This window comes from Phalacrocorax aristotelis, chromosome 6 (genome assembly GCF_949628215.1).
Source record: "Phalacrocorax aristotelis chromosome 6, bGulAri2.1, whole genome shotgun sequence".
NCBI classification, from domain to species: Eukaryota; Metazoa; Chordata; class Aves; order Suliformes; family Phalacrocoracidae; genus Phalacrocorax; species Phalacrocorax aristotelis.
Window position 1 is genome coordinate 46,295,584 of NC_134281.1, and position 20,920 is coordinate 46,316,503.

General features: G+C 39.7%; 1 protein-coding gene across 5 annotated transcripts in view; it reads right to left on the reverse strand.

Moving 5' to 3' along the window:
• LOC142059163 (transcription factor BTF3 homolog 4) overlaps positions 1 to 20,432 on the reverse strand; it is a 186,908-nt gene extending 166,476 nt beyond the window's left edge. For 2 of the 5 annotated variants that reach the window (XM_075097625.1, XM_075097624.1), the window contains exons 1-3: positions 20,231 to 20,432; positions 10,225 to 10,275; positions 6,261 to 6,339 (exon numbers count right to left, since the gene is read on the reverse strand). In XM_075097625.1, coding sequence (XP_074953726.1) covers positions 6,261 to 6,339; positions 10,225 to 10,275; positions 20,231 to 20,341 — 241 coding nt within the window. In that variant the 5' untranslated portion in view covers positions 20,342 to 20,432. Of the gene's footprint in view, positions 1 to 6,260; positions 6,340 to 10,224; positions 10,276 to 19,276; positions 19,327 to 20,230 lie in introns of those variants that run through there. The other 3 variants (XM_075097629.1, XM_075097626.1, XM_075097633.1) reach the window with 3 other exon arrangements.
• Positions 20,433 to 20,920: the final 488 nt, after the last annotated feature.

Below are 20,920 nucleotides of genomic sequence, written 5' to 3' on the forward strand. Positions count from 1 at the left end.
GAAGGCAAATGAAATGCAACTGCATTAAATGCTCTCAGCCTTTATTCATTTCCCAGAGAATAAATTTTGTAGAGTTTCTATAATATTTACTTGGTTGTGAAGAGATTATATGTGTTTATATAACATATACCAAATGCTAAAGTACAGCATAAAACAGATTACTTTTTCTAGCCTAAGCTTGATAGCATCTAAAGATTAGACATAAACAAGTTTAACAACTCTGCTCCATGATACAGCATTTACCACTAGCATTTCTAGGTCATGCACAGCAGTACTTGGAAGACACAATATATAAACATATCACCTCAGAATTAGCATACTGGTGCTTTTTTTGTTTTTTCTGTGTGCATCTACATGGGCATCAGGATGAAAGAAAAACCTCAAGAATTAGTTAAAAAAACCCACTAGATTACCTATAAATATACCATACTGCCACAAAGTGAAATGCCTATTTTATTTTCATTCACTGTGACCTACTTACAGGCAGAACTCAGTAAGGAAAGTCTACTACACCCACAGAGTCAACAGAATCAATTATGCAGCCTTCATTCTGACAAAACTTCCACTGATTTTTATGCAAAATTACTGTATTTTCTCAGCCAAGTGCAGAACTAATGTCGTATCTTTACACACAAATAACCAGATGATAGAGGGGAAATTGACTCTATTGAGATTGATAAGATTTTTGCCACCAATCTCAATGGAGAGAGATTTTTTCAGTAGTGCCCAATAAGGTAGAAAAGTCACACATCAGTGGGCTGTTCCTTGGCTAGATAAATGCCTTTTTAAAGTCACTGAAGGCCTTTCAAACCATAGAAAAAGAAGCAAGATGAAGTAGGGTTTCATACAAGCCTAGCAAAATACTACAGTTTCACTGCTTACAAATACCCTTCTACCACATGCAGCTCCCACATCTGTCAGCAGGTTGAGCATAGTTTCAGTACCTTATTTCCTCTGTATCATAATTTTGGAGTTGTCACAACCATTATCCTCCCTTCTAATCTTCCTCTTGATGCCATTCTCCACCCACATGTATAAATCAACCTTCATTTTGTTCTGCAGGCGTTCAACCAGTTCACTCTCCCTGTACCTACTGAGGACTCCAGTGCAGTCACAAGAGAGAAAGTCTAATCTTGTCCAAAGAAAAAGCATCAAATGGTCTCCTGTGTACAATATATTAGTAAGATTAATCTGTGATCTTGAGAAACCAACTGAACTGCTATTTCCTAAGCTTGAAAGCTTTTTAGCAAGCTTTATAATCAGACCATAAACGTACCTTCAGATGGAAACTCGTGTGACAAAGGAAATACACTAACTCAGATTTACTGCTGCTTGGAATTCCTTGTTGAAACAGAAGGAAGAGTGTTGAATTTCTCGCCTCCTTATAGTGAGACCTTCTCTGATCATTTCTCCCCTTTCAATATTCCTTTTTCTCGCACTGACAAAGCTCATCTTTCCCAAATAGCTGCCATGTTTCATATGTACAGTTGAGATAATAGATTCATATTGATGCAAAAGTAACAAGCAATAAATATGCTGTTTCTTCCAGAGGAAGGAAAAAAGAAAACAACTGGACACATCACACAGACACTGTTTCAAGGTATTATTTTCTTTGCTAATCTCAAGTTCAACATAAATTTTGAAATCTGCTACTTCAACCTCAAGAAAAGGAAAACCAAGAGATGTTCATATATGACCATAAAAACTGAGTGCAGATAGCCCCATTAAAAATGGCATACTCATGATTAGAAAGTAGACACTTATAACACAAGATGCTACAGATGCAAGAAGGAACTGCATGAAATCATAAAAGCACAACCACGCACCATTCTCTGCACACTGATCACAAGTTCCAGCTGCTCAAAATATTAGTATAATACATTAGTAGCAGAAAGCAGGCAGATGGAAGAGGGGGAAAGACAGAAGAATCAGACTGCAAAAGCTAAACCCAGTTCTGGTTTGCAGAGGAATTTTGCACTTTTGCCAATCAGGAGAGGACAAGATGCAGCCCAGAACTTTATGCAGCATAGACCCAGTCAGGATTGCAAAGCAGAAGTTATATTTGTGTTATGAAAAGGGAGGAGGACAGGCAGCACAGCTTTGATGGAAATGTATGAAGAGACAACGCTGGAAGTTTTACATAGCTGCTCATCCTCCTCTGCCATATAAAAGCACCGTTGAGCACAGCAAAGAGGAATTCACTGTTTCAGCATTACCAGAACACCAGAAGGCCCTGAAAAATGTTAGCTTAGGGCAAATGATGCAGTGACAGCAGTTGTAAACATCATTGAGGAAACCAGCATAGACCAAGATTTCACACCAAAATCTCTTTCTAGGCATTTTTCAATATCAAATTTTAAAAGCTCTCAAAATTTTTGGGGAAAAAGGCTGCAATTTATAAATCATTATTTAAATTGGGTTATCTGATAGACTACAGTGCCTCTTTATCCCACCAGAGCAATCCTGCCATCTATTTGGTGGACAGTGATAAGGTTTTATGGAAGACACTAAATATCAACCATTTCCCCAAGTAGTGGTGAAATGCAGGTCTAAAGCCATTATACTTAATTTTGATACTTAATACAAATACTTAAAATCTCAACTTCTGACATTGCTCAGCAACTAAGGCCTTTGTGGATCCCAGTATATCCTTAGTAATAACTGTGTGCCACATTAATAAAAATTCCCTGCTTTTATAACATTAAGACAACCTCTTGCTCTGTGTATCTCGCCCTCCTCTCAGCTGGGACGGCAGGCAGTCACAAATCAAGCTAGAAATGGGGGCAGGATGGGGAAGAAGGAGAAATCTACCAGCTGACAGCTTTCACGTAACAGAAGAATAAGTTGTGCCGCAACATTCTTGCTTAATTTCTCAGATACTTTTATGGCAGGAATAGCAAAGTAAAGACAAAAGCTAAAGCAAAATCATCTCAGATCAATGTACTGGACTGCTTCCAAGCTTTCAATCCTTTTTTACACAAAACAGTGGAGACAAGACTGATTTGCCTTCCACCGAACTGTGCTGCAGGCTGTAAAAATAAGAGCTGGGTTTTCAGGTAGGAGTTTAAAAATCTGAATTCTTGTTTCTGCATACAATGTATGTTTAGTGAAGTATTTCAGTCCAAATAAAAGCCATTATTGCTTCAGGTTAGACAGCAATTCAAATATCAAGAAGGCAATAATACCCTTAACAGACTATGTTGAACATCATGTTCCCACTCTTTAATTTAAGCCGTGAGCATACTAGTGAGCAGAAAGAGCAACTAAGTGATATGAAGGATAGAGGAAATGACATTCCAAATGGAAAGAGCATATAGCTAGGTGATGATATGAAGATGTTAAAAAACAAAACCAAAAAAAAAAAAACCACCCAACCACACCACAGTGTTTGAAGGTTATGGAACATTTAGAACAGGGACATTTATTACAGCAAGAAAAAAATATTATCAAAAAGACCTTCCTGACAGGAAGGTACTTTAGGTTAAGAGTATTATCCCGAATGTCTTGCAGCAACTTGAATGGATTTTTGCATCTAATCTAAACAAAACCATGAGGGAATGCTTTGAGATCTACCTAATTCAGAAGCCTTAGACTCAAGCCATGGAACTGGATATACAGTATGACCAAACAAGGACCAATCAGGAGATGTAATACATTACTTTTAAATGTTTTAAAATTTCTGTGGACATTCTAACCCTCCCTTCCCACTCCAGTGTGAGCAGGTATCAATACCATCGTAACTAATAATAAAATAAAGGGAAAAAGTCTGCTGAGCACTCTGGCAGAACTAAGGATAAGCTGACAGTAAAACCAAAACATGCTGTTTGTTTTATTGTCCATATTTATTCAATTCACTTCTTTCCTTTATACCCAGGTACTAAGCATAGGGACAGCATTTGAGATTTATGCAGTCATCATTCAAAGCCTACGTTTTCTTTTTAATAAAAACTTTTTAACTTTTACTAATGTTCACTACAGAGGTGGCCACTAGGAAGCACAGTTGCAAACAGAATAGAGGGAGATTGTCACAGGCAGCAACAAAATATGAACTACAGACTGGAAAGACTCAGAATTTCCCAAGATCCAGTGACAGGCAAATCTTAGTGGAAGATGCTGGAGGTTTAGCGCTTCAGAAATTCAATTACACATATGGAAACAACATCCCTGTGAGAAGTTGATCAGACATCTTTAAATTACTCATTTGCCCTTCATCCCATTACATACATCTCTAGAGTGTTAGACAGATGTGCAATTTTGAGCAACTGACATGAAGAAATAATTAGTGAATCCAGTATGAAGATTATCCTTCTTTTCCCAAATTCAAATTCTGTCACTGCCTGTCACCAAAATGTAGTCTACCAAATGTAGTCTCAGAATACATATTGTGGTATTTACAGTACTACACATTCACCATTCATGACTGATAGCGACCTGTATTTCACATAAATTAACGCCTGTGTAATCTGAATTAATCTAATATAATGAATAAAAATTTTATATATATATGACATAAGGTTGCATGAGGTAAGAATATATTTACAGTGACCATAAGAACTACAGATCAAGTTCCACAGAGCTGTTTTATACTGAAATATCCTAGCACTAATATCTTACCTGTCTTTTCACATTTTCACTTTATGGCCACATATACTAATACTGTGCTTGTATCATTACAATTTGCTGGATATCAGGGATGTTATCTTCATAATAGCTAATAGAAAAAGCATAATACAGAAAATAGTGTACAAGATCTTAGTTCTACGCTAAAGGAGCACACACAGTTCCTGACGTGATATGAAATGCACACAGTTTGAGATTATAAAGGATGAGATGTTATGTGACAAAACTGGTGTTCAAAATTATCAATATTACTTAGAGCAGAACATTACTTGTATTGAATACTATCAGTCTTCTTTTAAGACATTTGACTACCCAAAAGAGAATATATATAAGAAATCAGTGCAAGTAAGACATATTAAAAAAGGTATACCTTAGAAACTAAAGATGAGAGATTTCTAGATTTACCTGTATCAAGTTCTCAAATATTCAGCAGTATTTAGCTTCGTAGTACTGAAAGACTGCCACAGTACCACACTCCATTAGCAATTAGCTTGCATTTTATCAGTTATCCTTGGGAACAGTAGATTTAAGTATTACTGTGAGCTCAGCATTATGAAGGTATGTGTAAGAGGCTTAATGCAGTGAAAAGCCAGAGTACAGCAGCAGCATTTAGGAAGAACTGTAGCACAAGGAATACAGATACCGCTGACAATATGGTGTACAATTAATATTTATCATTAGAAATATTCTCACAAACACAGCAGTATTAATGATAACTCCCATTTCTAAATCACTGATTAAAAATATGGACAGTACAATATAGCTTATAGAATTATTCCAGTTTATATAAATTAATATGACTGCTAACATGCAAATGTGCCTCTTGGATATTTACAGTCTGCAGCTCTATGCAAAGCAATTAAATGATTTAGTCACTACATTTTAGAGGAAAAGCAAAAAGACTAACAAATGTTAGTTGAAAAATATTTTCATCACACTTCTGTAGGATTTTAACATTCAGAAAAGAGAAGTTCTCTAGTCAATATTATCACAGTATTTTGTCCTACTGCTGCAGATAAAATAATTTAAGGAGTACATAACAATTATATAGTACCTTACCCTTTCTACCGGTGAACCATAGCATGCAATGACGAAACATAGCAGTGGCAGATGGCATTGGTGTTAGTAAATGTGAATAAAAGGATAATAGCAGAGAAATGGTGACTGGCAGACAAGACACAGAAATGTAGATGAAATGAATGCAAGCTGGTAAATCTTGAAGCAAAGCTCCACCTTTAAGCCAAATGTTGCCTCTAGTCTCCTCATAATTGAGCATTAAGTTCTATTTGGATACAAATTGCAACCTTCAGGCCAGTCTTGATTCTCTTCATACAGAAACGCATAATTGTATCTTGATAACGAAGATCAGAAACGGTTTGTGAGCGAAACCCATGATCAGAAGCCCTTGAGTGATTTATTCTTTACATTTTTAATCTCCAAATCCTGCCAGAGCTACAGTCTTTCTAGCACATATGTATCCACTGCAGATGTAAATCCCTGCCTAACCTGCAGCACCCCTGGATCCAGAATGTTCTCAGTGTGCTCATTCATGCTGTTCTGTTGCCAAACATTTAAAATCATTCATCAAATACAAGTGGAATCTATTATAAGAAAAAAAACAATCTCTTCTTTCAGCTCACCCTGAAAATGGAAGGTTTTCTGATCAACAGTTATTGTGAAGGTGCTGTCGTCCTCATCGTCTATACCAATCACAGCTCCCTGTGAAACAAAGAACAAAATCCTGATAAGGCAAGCAGTGACATCAGCAGCATACACTCTATCACTACACCACTGGAATTTAAAAAGCATTGACAAATTAGAAGCAGACTCTGCTCTTTAGAGCAGAAAGATTCCCTGTTTAGTCATAGGATGCAAGTCAGTTCTTTAAAATACATTTTTAGTTGCAGGGAAAAACAGTAATTATTTGTAAAACTGTGATTTTCTGAATAATAATATGCATCTTTTATTTCTGTAATGGAGGTGGCTTTATGCTATAGCATCATTATAGTAAATAGTTTTCTACTACATTCCAACTTACATTTTAAAGAATGGGGAGCGATATTTTATAAGTACTTTCCATGCATAAAAATACTAATTCATAGAAACTGTAGAAGAAGCAGCTCTTGACCTGATTTTATCTATGAGTCTACAAAAAAAGAAACATCCCAGCAAAATTAATTTGTCCCATCATGTCATGTCACTGCCACACTGCATGATCTAATTTTCAGTCCCTAAATAAATATTATCAGTAAGTCAACAGGATATTTCAAAAGCAGCTAGCTTTGTCTTCTAATTCCTCATGAATTATTAGTAGGAAATGCAAATAACTTACAGAGTTAAAGGCCATCTGTGCTCAGCTACCTACAAATCTATCTACATCGTCTTCATTCCTGCCCCCATCCCAAACACTTAATAAATAACACCAGGAGAAGACGGCATTGAAAAAGAACCACTCCAGGCCTCTGCCAACTCCAACATATTATAACTTTTAGTTCAAAATACTTCAGAAATCACCAGCAGATATACTCAGTTTCTATTCTACTTCTCCAGGAGATACAGCATCAGGATCTGTTTTGTCCTTCTCCCTCCCACAAAACAGACAAACATCACTGGAAGGTGCACATATTTAAAGGGTAAATTCTGCCTTTACCGTCCAAGCAAACAGCAAGCAACAGTAGTAGGAGCACCTGTGAGTCAATTCCAACAAGTGCTTCATTTCATTCAGCCAAGTATCATACAGCAACTACAGAGTAGGGGGTTAGGTAAATAGCAGGCTGCCCAAAACATAAGGGTTGTTTTGGTACACTCACGGGCAGTGGCATCTGAATCAATCCTATTCACACACATTCTTCATAGCCCCTATATGAGGTTTCTGGCCAATGATACCAGCTCATGTATGGCTGGGACTATCGCAGGCACCACAATACTGAGTGGAAGTAACTGGTCCTACTTAAGAGAAGCACCAACCGTATGTGATTCAATGCTACATAGCAGGAAAGGATAGCTCAAGCTAGGTTTTTTTCGCCTCCACTGCCAAAAATGTACCACTTAACTTCTCCAAAGGAGTACCTTCCTTTTCAAGGCTTTTCAAGGGCAGCTCTGTGATCACTATAAAAGAGGCACCTAAAAAGTGTACCCCAGCCAGTATAATTCTGAATACTTTTAGTGCCAGGACATAACCACAACCAGATGACTAGTCATTATGTTTGGAAACTATCTGGTAATCATGCAGTGTGCCAGTGACACGACATGATGGGCCAGATTCATTTTGCCAGAATTCTCTTTTTAAATAGACCAATAGATAAAAAGCAAGTTGCACAATATCATTCTACTCACCAGCTATATCAAAAATTTGTAAGTCAGACACCAAGAACATGACCAAGATATTCTCCCCAGACAATATAGATAAAACTAGTGTAACACTAAAATGGTCGGTCTAGGACAGCTAAATCCTTTCTCCATCCTAAGTGGTAGGAGGAAACTGAGGAGGAGGAAGAGCACACCACTATCTGTGATCTCAGCACAAAGCTGCATAAAGTGCACACACTCCAACAGCAATGCTGAGGCAAAGGACCTGTGTGTAAGCATAGAAGATGTTTCTGTTGTCACGCAGATAATACATATGGACAAGAAATACTAAAGTGTGAAAGTTTAAGTGTATATTCCAGGAGGCTTAAGCAGGACCTAAGCATAGTACAGATGACACAGATTCATCTGTGAACACACATTCCTAAATACACTATGACAGTTAACAAAAGAATATGAAGATGAAACTTCAGGCCTATGAAACATGTATCAAGAGCAAAAAGGTGAGGAACAAGTTTTTAAAAATCCATTTGAGAAAAAAGGAAGTATTTTAGCCAAATTGCTTAAATTACGTGTTTGTTTATGTTCACACCTACAGTCACAAATCAACAATTACTCTAAACATAAAATCTCTTTGATAGAATTTCAGACTGCAGAAGCCCATCTGTTCAGCTATCAGTATCACTGTCATCTGCCAGAAGACCTGCTTTACAAAAGCAGAAAAAAGATTACTTCCTCCCTCACCAAAAAAAAAACAAAAAAAAAACAAAAAAAAAACCCACACATACACACACGTCCAGAGAAAGGATGGAAGAGTGAGTGAACCTTCAGAAAACTCCAAAGAGTAATTGAGTAATTTGAGGTGGGAGAGTGGCAGATGGGGGAAGAGAAAGGGATTGTTTTATGTTAAATACATATTAAAATGGATTGTGCAATATTGAACAGATTGTTCACTTTTAGTATTTCCTGAACTTACAGGCTGAGACCAGCCTCCACGTTAACAGGCTCACAACACTAAACTTAAGTGAACTCTACTTAAGAAGGCATGGTTTCTCACACTAAATTTTTCTACACAATGCAAGAAACATCCTCAATCAATCTTCAGGAATGTAATGTTCTAGACAGTGGTTTGAATTTACACTACCCTTAAAGAAATTCTAAATTAAGATACCAATACATTAAACAGGGGAAAGTGCAAAAAATTCATCTGGAATCCAGGTGAATGAAGATTCTCTGTACAAACCTCCAAAAGGTTATTGGTACCCCTTTATTAGGCACACAGAGAGACTAGAAAGGAGTAACAACAGAAGGGGGGAATAACCGGAAGAAACAGAGTTCTGCTGCAACACTCATCATGTTGTGTGTCAGACCACAGATCACCTTCCCTATATTTCTCTTACTTCAAGACCCAAAATGCTCCCATGCACACCCATTATCCTCCTGACTCCTTCCCCCCATTTACATCAGCCCTTCACAAGACTGCTGCATACTGGAACCAGAGATTCTATGAGGAAAGGGAAAAAATGTAGAAAAAGGACTTGTGTGAGAAATATTTTTTGGTAAATGCCTGACCACAAGGTAGAAACTGGGCATGTGCAAAGACATCACAGCATTCCCAGCTCAGTTCAGTACTGTTGCTTCAAGCTACAACAGCAGCATTCAAGGTTAAACGTCCCAAGCCAGAGTGCCTCAAACAGGTAACCCTCAGCTTTCCCACTCTGCATCTTCTTACCTGTGTTCCCCCAATTTGTATCCCCCTCTCAGCTAATACTTCAAAAGCTTTGCCTGCTGTGTTCTTCCTTCCCTTTCCAGTCCTCTTTGTTTTACATAGCTCAAGCACAGCCAAGTGGCAGGCCTAAAGAGCAGCCAAACTGGCAGAATCGAGCACACAGTGAGAGAACAGAGGCAAATCAGAAGGACAGAAGCAAAGAGTTTTGCAAAGACTTCTGTAGGTACAGAACATATGTATATACATATATATCTCCGCACACAAAGAAATAAGAACTGCAAACAGCAACTTTTTCATAGCATGCTACTACTACGTCATTGTACTGTCATATATTTTTATACAATGTATAAAATATGTAATGCTTTTATGCAATATATAAAACTATAGAATGCAATTAGCCCAGCATATCACTTGACCTCTAATGTTTCCTTTCTTTAAATATTTTCAGTATTTCAGTAGTTTGCTGAGTCAGTAATAGAGCCCAAACCTCAAAAGTCTACTTGCAGCTCTCTCCATTAGGCCATATCATACACAGGAAGTCATTAAGTATTGAATAAAACAACACTTACCCTGAGTCTAACACACCCTCGGCGTGACCCTCTCATCATTTTGTCTTTTGACTGAAACAGAAAAAAACAGATCACTGGATTAACAAATATAGTAAGAACTGCAAGGAGAAAGTTAATTATTCAAAGCAACTGAGAAAAGAATAAAGCACTTTTGTATAATGTTTTACTGACTGATTAAACAAGATGCAACCTCTGTTACAAAATAGGTTAGCTCTCACACGAAAGAAAGTACACCACCATGGTACCAAAAAAAGTACTTCTTCAGAAAATAAGAATACAATATCCCACTTCAAGAAGTTTTGTAGATACCTCAAAGAAATACTTGGAAGATGCAGTCCACACCCTTACAGAAAGTAAAAGTGAAGAAAAAAGGAAGTGAAGAAAAAAGAAATTAAGGAATATTAAAAAGTGGCAGTACACTGATTTACATCTTCCTCCTTTCTTTCCTCCTCTCCAAAAAGTATCCATAAAACAAAATTCAGCTGTGCAGGCAGAATTGTACAAATGAAATTATATCTCTGCTAGAAAGATTCCCAGATTCATACCGCTTTTCATACAGATACAAATTTCATGTTTAGACAGGTTTCTATGTCTACTTCCTAGATAGTACAGCCTGCTCTCATTAGAACAGTTAGAAAAGTTATGTTTATGGCCATTTAAGCAGTAAGAGCCCAGATCAGAAAACAGGATTCCTATATCCATAACCAGTGCTCAAACCTGTAGACTAGCCCACCTTGCAGCTAAATGACTGAATCTCTTCTTTAGTGTCTGTAGGAAGCACTGACATGGGAATTTCGGGGGGAAAAAAACTCAGCCCCCCAAATAGGCAATTCTAAACAGCCAATTCACTTCTAGCTTGAAATTGTGATACTTTGAACTCTCAGTTATTTCCAGCACTGACTCAGGTAGATTTGTCAGTAACCTTCTGACAATGTCCTAAGTGTTAATGGGCAATATTTGCAAGCCCAAGCAGCACACGTACAAACCCTTAAGATAAAGAAAAAAAGACGACTTTTGGACATCCTAAATACTCAGTTTTCTGATAGATGCAAAACATCATCTGGTTTTTAACTACCCCACATACAGACACTCTTTCTGTTTTTTCAATGCTAAATTACATGCCATTGTAGCCTTATCTGCAAAGGTAGTCTTGTCTAATACAACCCCTTCTGTCTTACCATCCAAATACTCTACATTCTTTCAGGTCATGAGAACACAGCTATCACTGGTGACTCATGAACAGGTTCTCTTGCTGTCATCTTCTGAAATATCCTCTTCTTTCCAACAGTATCTTAATAATTCCATCTAGACATTATATTGATGTGATATCACCACACCTATTTTCCCTGAAGCCATTAGACAATGAAATCTTATTGATATCAGTGAAAAGACAGGAAGGAGAACTATCAGTCTTAACAGCAACAAATTGTTTTTTCATCTGCTATATATTTGAGATATAGCCACAAGGAAAGCACAAAGCAGTCACAGCAAGTGCTACTCACTAAAAATAATCTAAAAATACAGCAGTCAGGGCTTCAAATAAAGTGATGTTTTTGCTGATCTCTCACTCAATTCAGTCTCTGTCAGAGTTGATTTCTGAATGTTAGAAACCATCCGTATTAATCCATTTGTTTACTCATCAATACACGTTAGCTGCTCAAAATGAAACAGATGTGAAGACCAGCAGTGCATCCATAACATATTCTACAGATATACAACTTCTTGGTAAATTTCCTGGATGAAAGCTTCTACATAGGGAAGATTTTTTTTTTTTTAGTTGTTTTTTTTTTAAAGCTCAAAACCAGGAAAGGATCTAGAAACAAAGTTACTTCAATAATTTTCTATCAGAAATTGTATATACCTGGGACGCACCTCACCAGAGTACACTTTTATTTTTTTATACCCACTGCCTTCAGCGTTCTCCTGAAGTGGGAGGACACCACTGGGAGCCTATTACTCCCTCTGGTGGTTTCACGAAGAAATCTCGGCATTGGCTTAGCAGGAAATCCTGGACTGAGGATGCAACCCTGCAGCAGCTGAAAGAAACCTATCAGGTGTGGCTGCCTGGATCACACGCTCCAGGGCCTCCCAAGTGCGAGGCAAAGCACTCCCAGCTCGCTGTACGGAGCACAGGCAGGGAACCAAATCAGACAAAAAGCAAAGGTAGCAGAAGAGAGATTGGGTTTCGTTTGGTTTAGATCCCTCAACCAGCTAAGTGCAGGGAGGATGAGAGCTAGTCCTAGCACAAGGGAGGGCAGAATCCCAACAACCCTGATTTCCATTGTGCAGATTGACTTATCAACTCAACTGCAAAAGATACTGTGAAAGAATTCCTCTTTCTTGTACACCACATTTTAATGGAATGGAAAGTAAGTTTTAATATTATAATGTTCTTATTCTACAAAAACATTCACAAGATAAATCACAGGTTCAAAGTGTGGTCCTATATACTTACAATTTTGCCATCTTCAGACAGAGCTTTAATTAGTTAACACCAATTATAATGAAGCGGTAGATCTAATCTGTTCTATCTAAGTGGAATAAAGCACCTATCATTCCAGTATCTGAATGCCCTGTGCACTAAAGCATGCAGCTATCATCACACATAGTGCTGCATTCTCCTATCAGAATACAGCAAATCTTTTACTGATTAATTCACAAGAGTACTTTAAACCATAACTCAGCTGACATTTTAGATTTGCCCCCACCCTCCCCAAAAGTAAGATTTTATACAAAATCAATTCAGACAGCTTCAGCTTCCCCTTCGAGCATTATGTTTTACCCTTTGGTTGAAATTAGGCATTGGTATCCAGTATGTTCTATACTTGGTCAAGTATTCTTGTATAAACAAAGCCATCCCATAACTGTTTTGAGGAATAGTCCCATTTCACTGAACAAAATCTCATACAGCAAAAAGACATCTCTGAATGGCTATTAAAAAAAGTCACATTTTACTTTCTTTTTATATTTAAAGCTTTAATATCCAGCTATCTTTTTTCAGTGATCAGTTTTATAACAAGACAAAATTACATTTTCAATAAACGTTCAATACACAGTGTACTGATTCTGATGATAATGGACTTGAATAGGTTACAAGCAGACAGCAATGCAAGATAAATTTCAGCTGAAACTCAAATAAAAATTTGGAAAAATGAACAAAGCTATACAGTATTACTGCAGGGGGAATGTAGGTATCTCCCAAAAAAAGATGGCTTTTATTGGTTTCTTTTTTACATCCACACAGTGAAGTTGATCAAATACAGAACTGATCTATCATAAGGCATTTCAGGTAACATACAGCTTCTTACAGAAATGAAAATAATAACTGGGTCTATTTAAAAAAAAAAAATAATAAAATCCTACGCCTCAAAACCCCCAGCCCTCCGTCTTTAGAACTACTACTATTTTGTTTGAGTTTTAGCTGTTGCATAGGAAGTTTAAGATTTCAATATAAAACCCAGCTGCTGTCTGCATCCAAAACTTCTCAGGCACAAGTTCTGCTTGTGCAGGGGTGCACAGAACTTGAAGAGTTACATTTTTGACTCTCACAGTGCAGTCAAAGCAATCTCTAACATTAGTACACAGATGAGCAGAACCACTTATGACATTTATTTCCCCTTAGGGATGGAGAACCTGGAACAAGCTCTATTCATAAACAGTGATTTCTGCAGTTTAACTATAGCTACAGGAAAAACTTTAGGTTGGGCCACCTTCCGTAATAGTCACTGTTCTCATGAAATGCTAAGGCAACGCTCATTTTTCAAACAGAAATAAACCCCAATTTAAAAACTCAACATGCTATCCCCAGCCCACCGTTCCTCTAGATCCCTTGCAAGGCACACCCCTGTCTCAGAAGAGGACCTCCTTGAGCACAGCAACAGCATCTAGCAGCCACGTTGTTTCTGTAGCTAAAGCTTTGACTTTTGTGGATGCAGTCATTAAGCAGGAACCAAAGCAATACAGCAATAATGGAGGATGCCACTGGGGCTCATTTACTGCCAATACACACAATGTATATCTGAAAAGGTAAGGCAACAATTTGTGGTTCCTGACACAGAAACACATTATACTGCTCATAGAATCCTACAAGAAATTAGTACGTGAGAGGCTTTAACTGGATCAAGGTGTAAAAGATACAGCACAATCATAGGACCCTCCCTTCAGCCTCTTCCCCAAGCAGAACAGCTACAGACTAAACAGCCAGTATCTGCAACAGGACTGTGTATCTGGTCACCATGTTGATCTTTTTAAATTTCTAAATACTGTAATTGCTATTAAAGTTCAAACTGTATAATTCTAAATTATTTTCAATACAGCTTATTCATTAATTTGTCTCTCTCACCTGACAATTCATTAGCTCATTAGACTCAGCTTAACTGCTCCATTGCCACCCTGCACTGAGGAAAGAGTTTTAAATAGCTAGAAACCTCAAACTAAATTGTAATCTAACAACAACAAAAATTGATCCTCTAGATTGCTACTGGTTTTATTTTGTACACCTAAGAAAAATAAAAAACATGCAGTAGATGAGATTTTGCAGGTAAGTGAACAGATTCAATACTGAACTGGTTTTCTTTGGATCCACAGTCAGCACATGATCTGTACCCTCCTCATTTGCCGAACTGTAGCCATCTTGATCAAGATCCTATGTGAGCACCCAACTACACTTCATCACATTAATGGCACAGACAACATGGCTGGCTTTGAAAGGACAGGCGACATGCGGATCACAGTGCCAGTACAAAATTAACCCATCAAATATGTTTTAACAAATCTGAATTGGCACAACATGTTTATATTGGATGAGAAATGCCAAAACCATGCACTGCAAAGTGATGATCAAGTATTGAGAGACCTAAAACGAGACCCATAGCCTAACTACTAAAGAGGAGTCACTACTTAAATTATGATCCTATAACAAATTATTATTCAGTTTGAATTAGCATTCAAAGATGCTAATTTCACCAAAGCTTAAGAAAAAGCAGCAAAACCTGTGATACTAAGTTAAAACTATGTACAAAATTCAACTTAAGTGTTGCATAATAGCCATCAATATTTTTTATCCTGTGTCCATAAATTCAGAATTTTTTCTTATTGTAGGTAGTTTGCTTATAGTTTTGTCTGTTTTTATTAGACCCAAGGAGCTGTTTGCAGTGCATGTGACAGATCAAGTTATTACAGGAAACAGTGTCATCTCATCTGCAAATGGAAAGCAGAGACCTCAAAGGGTATATTTGTGCAAAAGCAGGTGGTTTTTTTTCCTGTTTTCTTGGGATTTTTGCACATAGCTGTTGATTGAGAAACTGTATTTGGAAAAAGCAGGAAAACACATTCCGCTGAAGGTCTCTACCATAGGGGCACTGAGCCATGACTCCAGCTTCAGAAGCATCATCTGAAGTCAAGTTAACAAGACCTGTGTTCAGTCCACTATTACTAAAAGTTCATGAAACTGCTGTAATATTTGAGTCCTTCTCCTCAATATCCGGACTGTACAATCCACAAGCAGTTCTTCAATACAGTGCAACCAGTACCAGAGTTGCTAACTAGCAACAATCTTTAAAAAGCATGAGGGGAAAAATATTTTTACACCACCACAACGGAGTAGTTGTAGAGGAATAAAAATTAGGAGGAAGTACTCCAAACAACTGTTTTCACATAGATTTTGCTCATGAAAGTATTCAGTCACCATATGTTTTTAAAAGTACTGTGATGGAATGATCAACAAAACAACAGAACACCTACGCATTTAAATCTACTCTTTGGGCATTTATTGGTGCAAGAACCGTTAAGATGATGAGACGCTACCCAATTTTGTTTCAAGAATATACACTATGGAGTTTCATACAAAACAATTTTTTCTTGGAACCCTCATTCACTGTATAAGGCAGCTGTTTAAGTCCACAACATTTTGAACAGTTCTCCTTTCAATATCACCATATGTCAAATATCCACAAAGTTTTAAAATATTTTAAGGAACTGACCTTCCTATCTACTGGCCCTAGTTTTGGCATTGTTTGCACAACCATGCCAGTTCTGCTTTCAATTTATTATACAATTAAATTATATATTTAAAGAGTATACTTAAATAAAAAATTAAATCAGATTTTCAACCTTGAGGCATTCTCTGGATTATTTCTACAGGATTCCCAAGGGTAATCAAGCCTATAGCTGATCTGTATTTAAGACAGGACTTCTTCCAGAAAACACAAACAAAAAGCAAATTGCATTCAACTCCCTCTTCCTCCCTAGCCATTTATTCATCTTCATGCTATCTTCCAGTACAATGCCAACACACATTTTTATACCGACATGCAGAAAGCAAACAACAGAACAAATTCCGCTGAAAAAATAAATCAGTAGAAAGTCATTTTTCAGCTGCGACCCAGCTCACAGAACAACTTTACAGCTGCTGTGCCAGCAGAAGGCAGAAATGAGCCACTTCGAGGCTCTTCTGTTAAATATTGTCAGCATGGCCAACTACACACTGAAAAAACCACAATGCTGCAGTAGACTTGCATTTGCTATACCTTCAAGAGAAAACATTGGTAGATTCACAAATCAAAGAATATTGGGGGGTGGGAGGGGGAGAGAAGAAACTTGTCAAACCATTGGTCAAATTAATACCAAATGGCAGAGTCATTTACTTCATACTTTGCTCTTCAAAACAAAAAATAAGAGTAACCATTTGCTGATATCAGACCATCACTTACTCAAGCAAAACCATGTAAAGACAATATTTTGATGACAAGCCCTGATCATACACTCTAAAATATGTACTACTTACATAAATAAATGTAATTATAAGCAAATTTGAGGACACATATTTCTATTCTGAAAGTGAATAAAAAAACACAAACTACAGAAAAAGTGGGGAAAAAAGGAAACAATTTGGCATTGTAAAAAAACTTTGTAAACCAACTTGGAAATGCACGTGAGAGACGTTTGCATTCACGCTTGCAAGTAGTACTACTAGAGTTCACTGCAATACAACTAAGTAGAGAGGGAGGAATACACAAATGAAAGCAGAAATAAGGGTGAACATGAAATTCTTTTTTTCCTGACTCAGACTTGATGTAAAATCTTTTGCCTTGCTCCTTGAAAGTTCTAATCACGTCAGAAATGTAAATTTAATTGAATTCATTTGCTTCTGATGTATGTATCTGAAACATATTTAGGTTAACATCTACTCATTTCACCAAAAGACAAAGCATACGAATTTAGGTGCTTTTTTTTTCCCCCACAAGTGCAATACTATTGCACAATAACTTTGTTTGAATGTTCATTCCACACTGAGGGTACTTTTCTGCAGTCTGTTTTAAGTTACTACCAAAGAAGTCTAAATGCAACAGTGCAAGGACACACCTATGAAGAGACCTATGTTTCTGGATCTAGCTCTGACAGAAAGTTCAGCTGCATCAGAAGTTATTACCCTGCAGCTTTCCGCAGCTCCTCTGCCAAAGGTTAATTGGTTATTGGATCTACTGGAGAAAGTGTTTCCTGCATGCGCAACTTGCTGGATTGAAATGGGCTAAGGAGTCTGCAAGAGGTGATGAGCAGGTAAAAGCTGATCAGTTAACTGTAATCTATCAGCAAAACTATTTCCAGATTGCATGTCTATACAGCTAGGTTGAAACAATTTCAGCTTACCCCACCCATGCATTACACTCATAGGGAAGGACTGGTTTCAGGCTCAGAAATCAGTTACGCTTACACAAGCAGAGCAAGGCAACTATATTGCTTCAGACTGAAACTGGCTCAGGAGGAATGGAATACACAACCTGATATACCTGGTCACATAGATAAACCTTTAATTTAAAAAACAAGTCTGCATATACAGAATCACAGCAGGCCATTTCCCCACATAGATAAAGCCCCCAAACCTGCTGACATTCCAAACGAATGTTGCTTGTGTACCGCAGCCTTATGAAGTACTGTTCAGGAGTTATTACTCTAAAACCAAAGGTAGACCTGAAAGAAATTGGATCCCACTGCCTTCTCAATGCTAATATTAGTACTTGTGAGGCATGCAGTCACCTGGGACTTGATGTGAATTACCTTTCAAACCCATGCTCCAGCTGACCCTACAGCACTGAGAGTAATCGTGCCAGCAGACATGAAGAAGCATGCGTGCTGAAGGCCAGTCTTTCAACATGATACACACCCTTAGGAACAAGAATTAATTCATATATCTAGATATCAGCATAACTTTACCAACATATATGCAGAAAAGATAGCACACAGATAAGGAAGGCATTTGAAAATAAATGTTAACTGCAGGAATTTCTTAGTGGTGAAGGCACACAATGCAGAAAACGTGATTTGTTTTCTTGAATCCAACTTGAATTTTTTAGGACAGGTAGTTAAAAAAAGGATTTAAAAAAAGGATTTTTAAGTTTCTGAACTAAAAGTCAGTATAATAACAGATAACATAATAGATTATACGAAATAAAAGTGTAATGCATATGTAGGGATACCTAATCACAGGAAATAATGAAATATAAGAACTGATTTTTATTAAAAAGGTGAAGACCATAGAATGAAAGTCAGTGCAATAACCAGAATTATTATTACATGCACTAGTCATCAGCAGATGTTTCTATTTCTGTAGCGGAGCATTAAATGACTTTGCACCTTGGACCTCTACTTGGACTACACTCACCAATTCACCTCAGTCTAACAGCTGACATTTGCATAGCTATTAGAAAGCAACTATAAAAGCATTTTGTTTCCTCCATCCATATTCCAGGTGAGGGCTTTTAAACCTACACGAACCAAAATTGTTTGAGAGTCTGTAACTGTTTTATGCTGAGAGCTGTATAAAATCCTAGGCCTGGAAAGAAAAAGCTCTCTCCTAGTAGGCTGGAAATCCAGATTTAGGAGAAAAAAAGTTTGATATGCAATGATTCTGCAGGAATATACCTTCACAGACAGCATGGTACTCCATGCTAAGTTAAGTTGTACATCTATTACAATTTACTACAGGTTAAATTATTACATGTTTTATCCAGACCGACATACTAGTAGTAATTGCTTGATACGGAGAAAACTTAACTGTGCATGTGCGCGGCTCAGCCAGTTAGCCTTCTCATTTAAGGGCGTATCTTTGAAAAAATAAATTTGTACGGTTAAAATATTTGTAACGTAGTTCACATATTTATACAAGAAGCTGAACAAGCTAGCAAGGCAGGATCTGTCAATGGTCACGCAAAAAAAAAAAAAAAAAAAGGCCAAGGAAAACATCACTGTTTCTTAATACACTGCACTTTAAAACTTCGTGCTTGAAAGTAGGAAGTCCTCAACGCGAACAGGGAAGCCAGCCTCAGCCTGGGAAGAGAGCGGCCGCGGCGGAGCGAGCGCAGCATGTGCGGCGGCACCGCGCCCCCGGCCCTCAGCGAGGGAGGCGCACAAGACCGCTGCTCCGCGCAGACGTTTCTGAGGCGAGCCGCCGGGCGGGCGGCACCCCACGGGCCCGGCGCCCGGGCAGAGCCGCCAAACTGGGGCGAGAGCAAGTTCCCGCTGGACAGCGAGCGGAGCGCCGAGACTGCCGGGCCCAGGCACCCGCGGCCACCACCGAGCAAGGCTCCGGGCCGCCCGGAGGAGCGGGCCCGCCCCGCTCACCCGGGGCAGAGGGGTCGCCACCCGCCCGGGGGTGGGTGCGAGGCCCCAGGGGGCGGCGGGAGACACCTACAGCTGCCGAGACCACGCGGGCCGCGGAGCCACCGGCGAACTCCCCGCGGGGGAGGGGGGGACACAAGGCCCGCTCCCGCCCAGCGACCCCGCCCCGGAGCCGCCCCCTCCCCTCGCCCCGGCCGCCAACAATAACAGCGCCGCTCGCCCCCACCGATCAATCTCCCCGCAGGGCCACACCATTGGCTGCTCCCGCCGCCTCCTCCTTCCCCATTGGCCGCCCGAGCACTCACACCGCCCCGAGTCCCCTCCCCACCCCCACCCTGCGCCTCAGCCCGGCTCCGGATCCTCACCCGCCCGCCCCGCCGCTGCCCCTCACCGTGTAGTAGGAGAGGAGCCCGGCGTTATAGTCCAGCACGAACCAGCGGTACTGCCACCCCTTCATGACATTGGTCCATTTGCTCAGCGGGCCCTCCATGATAGACGCCATCTTAGGCACCGAACCGGCACCGCCGCCGCACACACCGCCCGCTCGGTGAGGGGAGCGGGGGAGAGACACGGCGGCCGCCAGGAGGGAAAGGGGCGGGGCACGCAGCGAGGGGGCGGGGCCAGGAGCCACACTGCCCCGCAGGGCGGGCGGGGAAGGGGCGTGGTTTGCGCGCGCAGCGGGGGCGCGCGGCGGCGGGGGGAGGGGCTGGCATCCCCACGGCGGGCGGGAGCGGGGTCGGGGTCGAGGGGTGTGTGGCGAGGGGGGAGGGGGGCGGGAGGAGCCGGGGTCTCCGGAGGGAGGCGGGAGTCTTGGGTCTGTGGGTGTTAGCTGAGGGGTCCGGTAGCTAGTGCGGCGGGGCTTCCTCTCAGGGCTCAGGGGAGGCGGAGGGCGAGGTCGCTGCGGCGGTAGCGGTGTGGGGAGGGCTCGGCGCCCTGGTGCTTCAATGTGTGAGGGCGGGAGGGCGCTAGCCTGAACCGAAAATACTCGGCACCACGGCGCCTTTTAATTTCGCTGTTGTGCTTGTCCCTTTGCCTCTCCGTTGTTTGTCCCTGCAAAGCGTCTGTCAGGCTCACCAGTCGA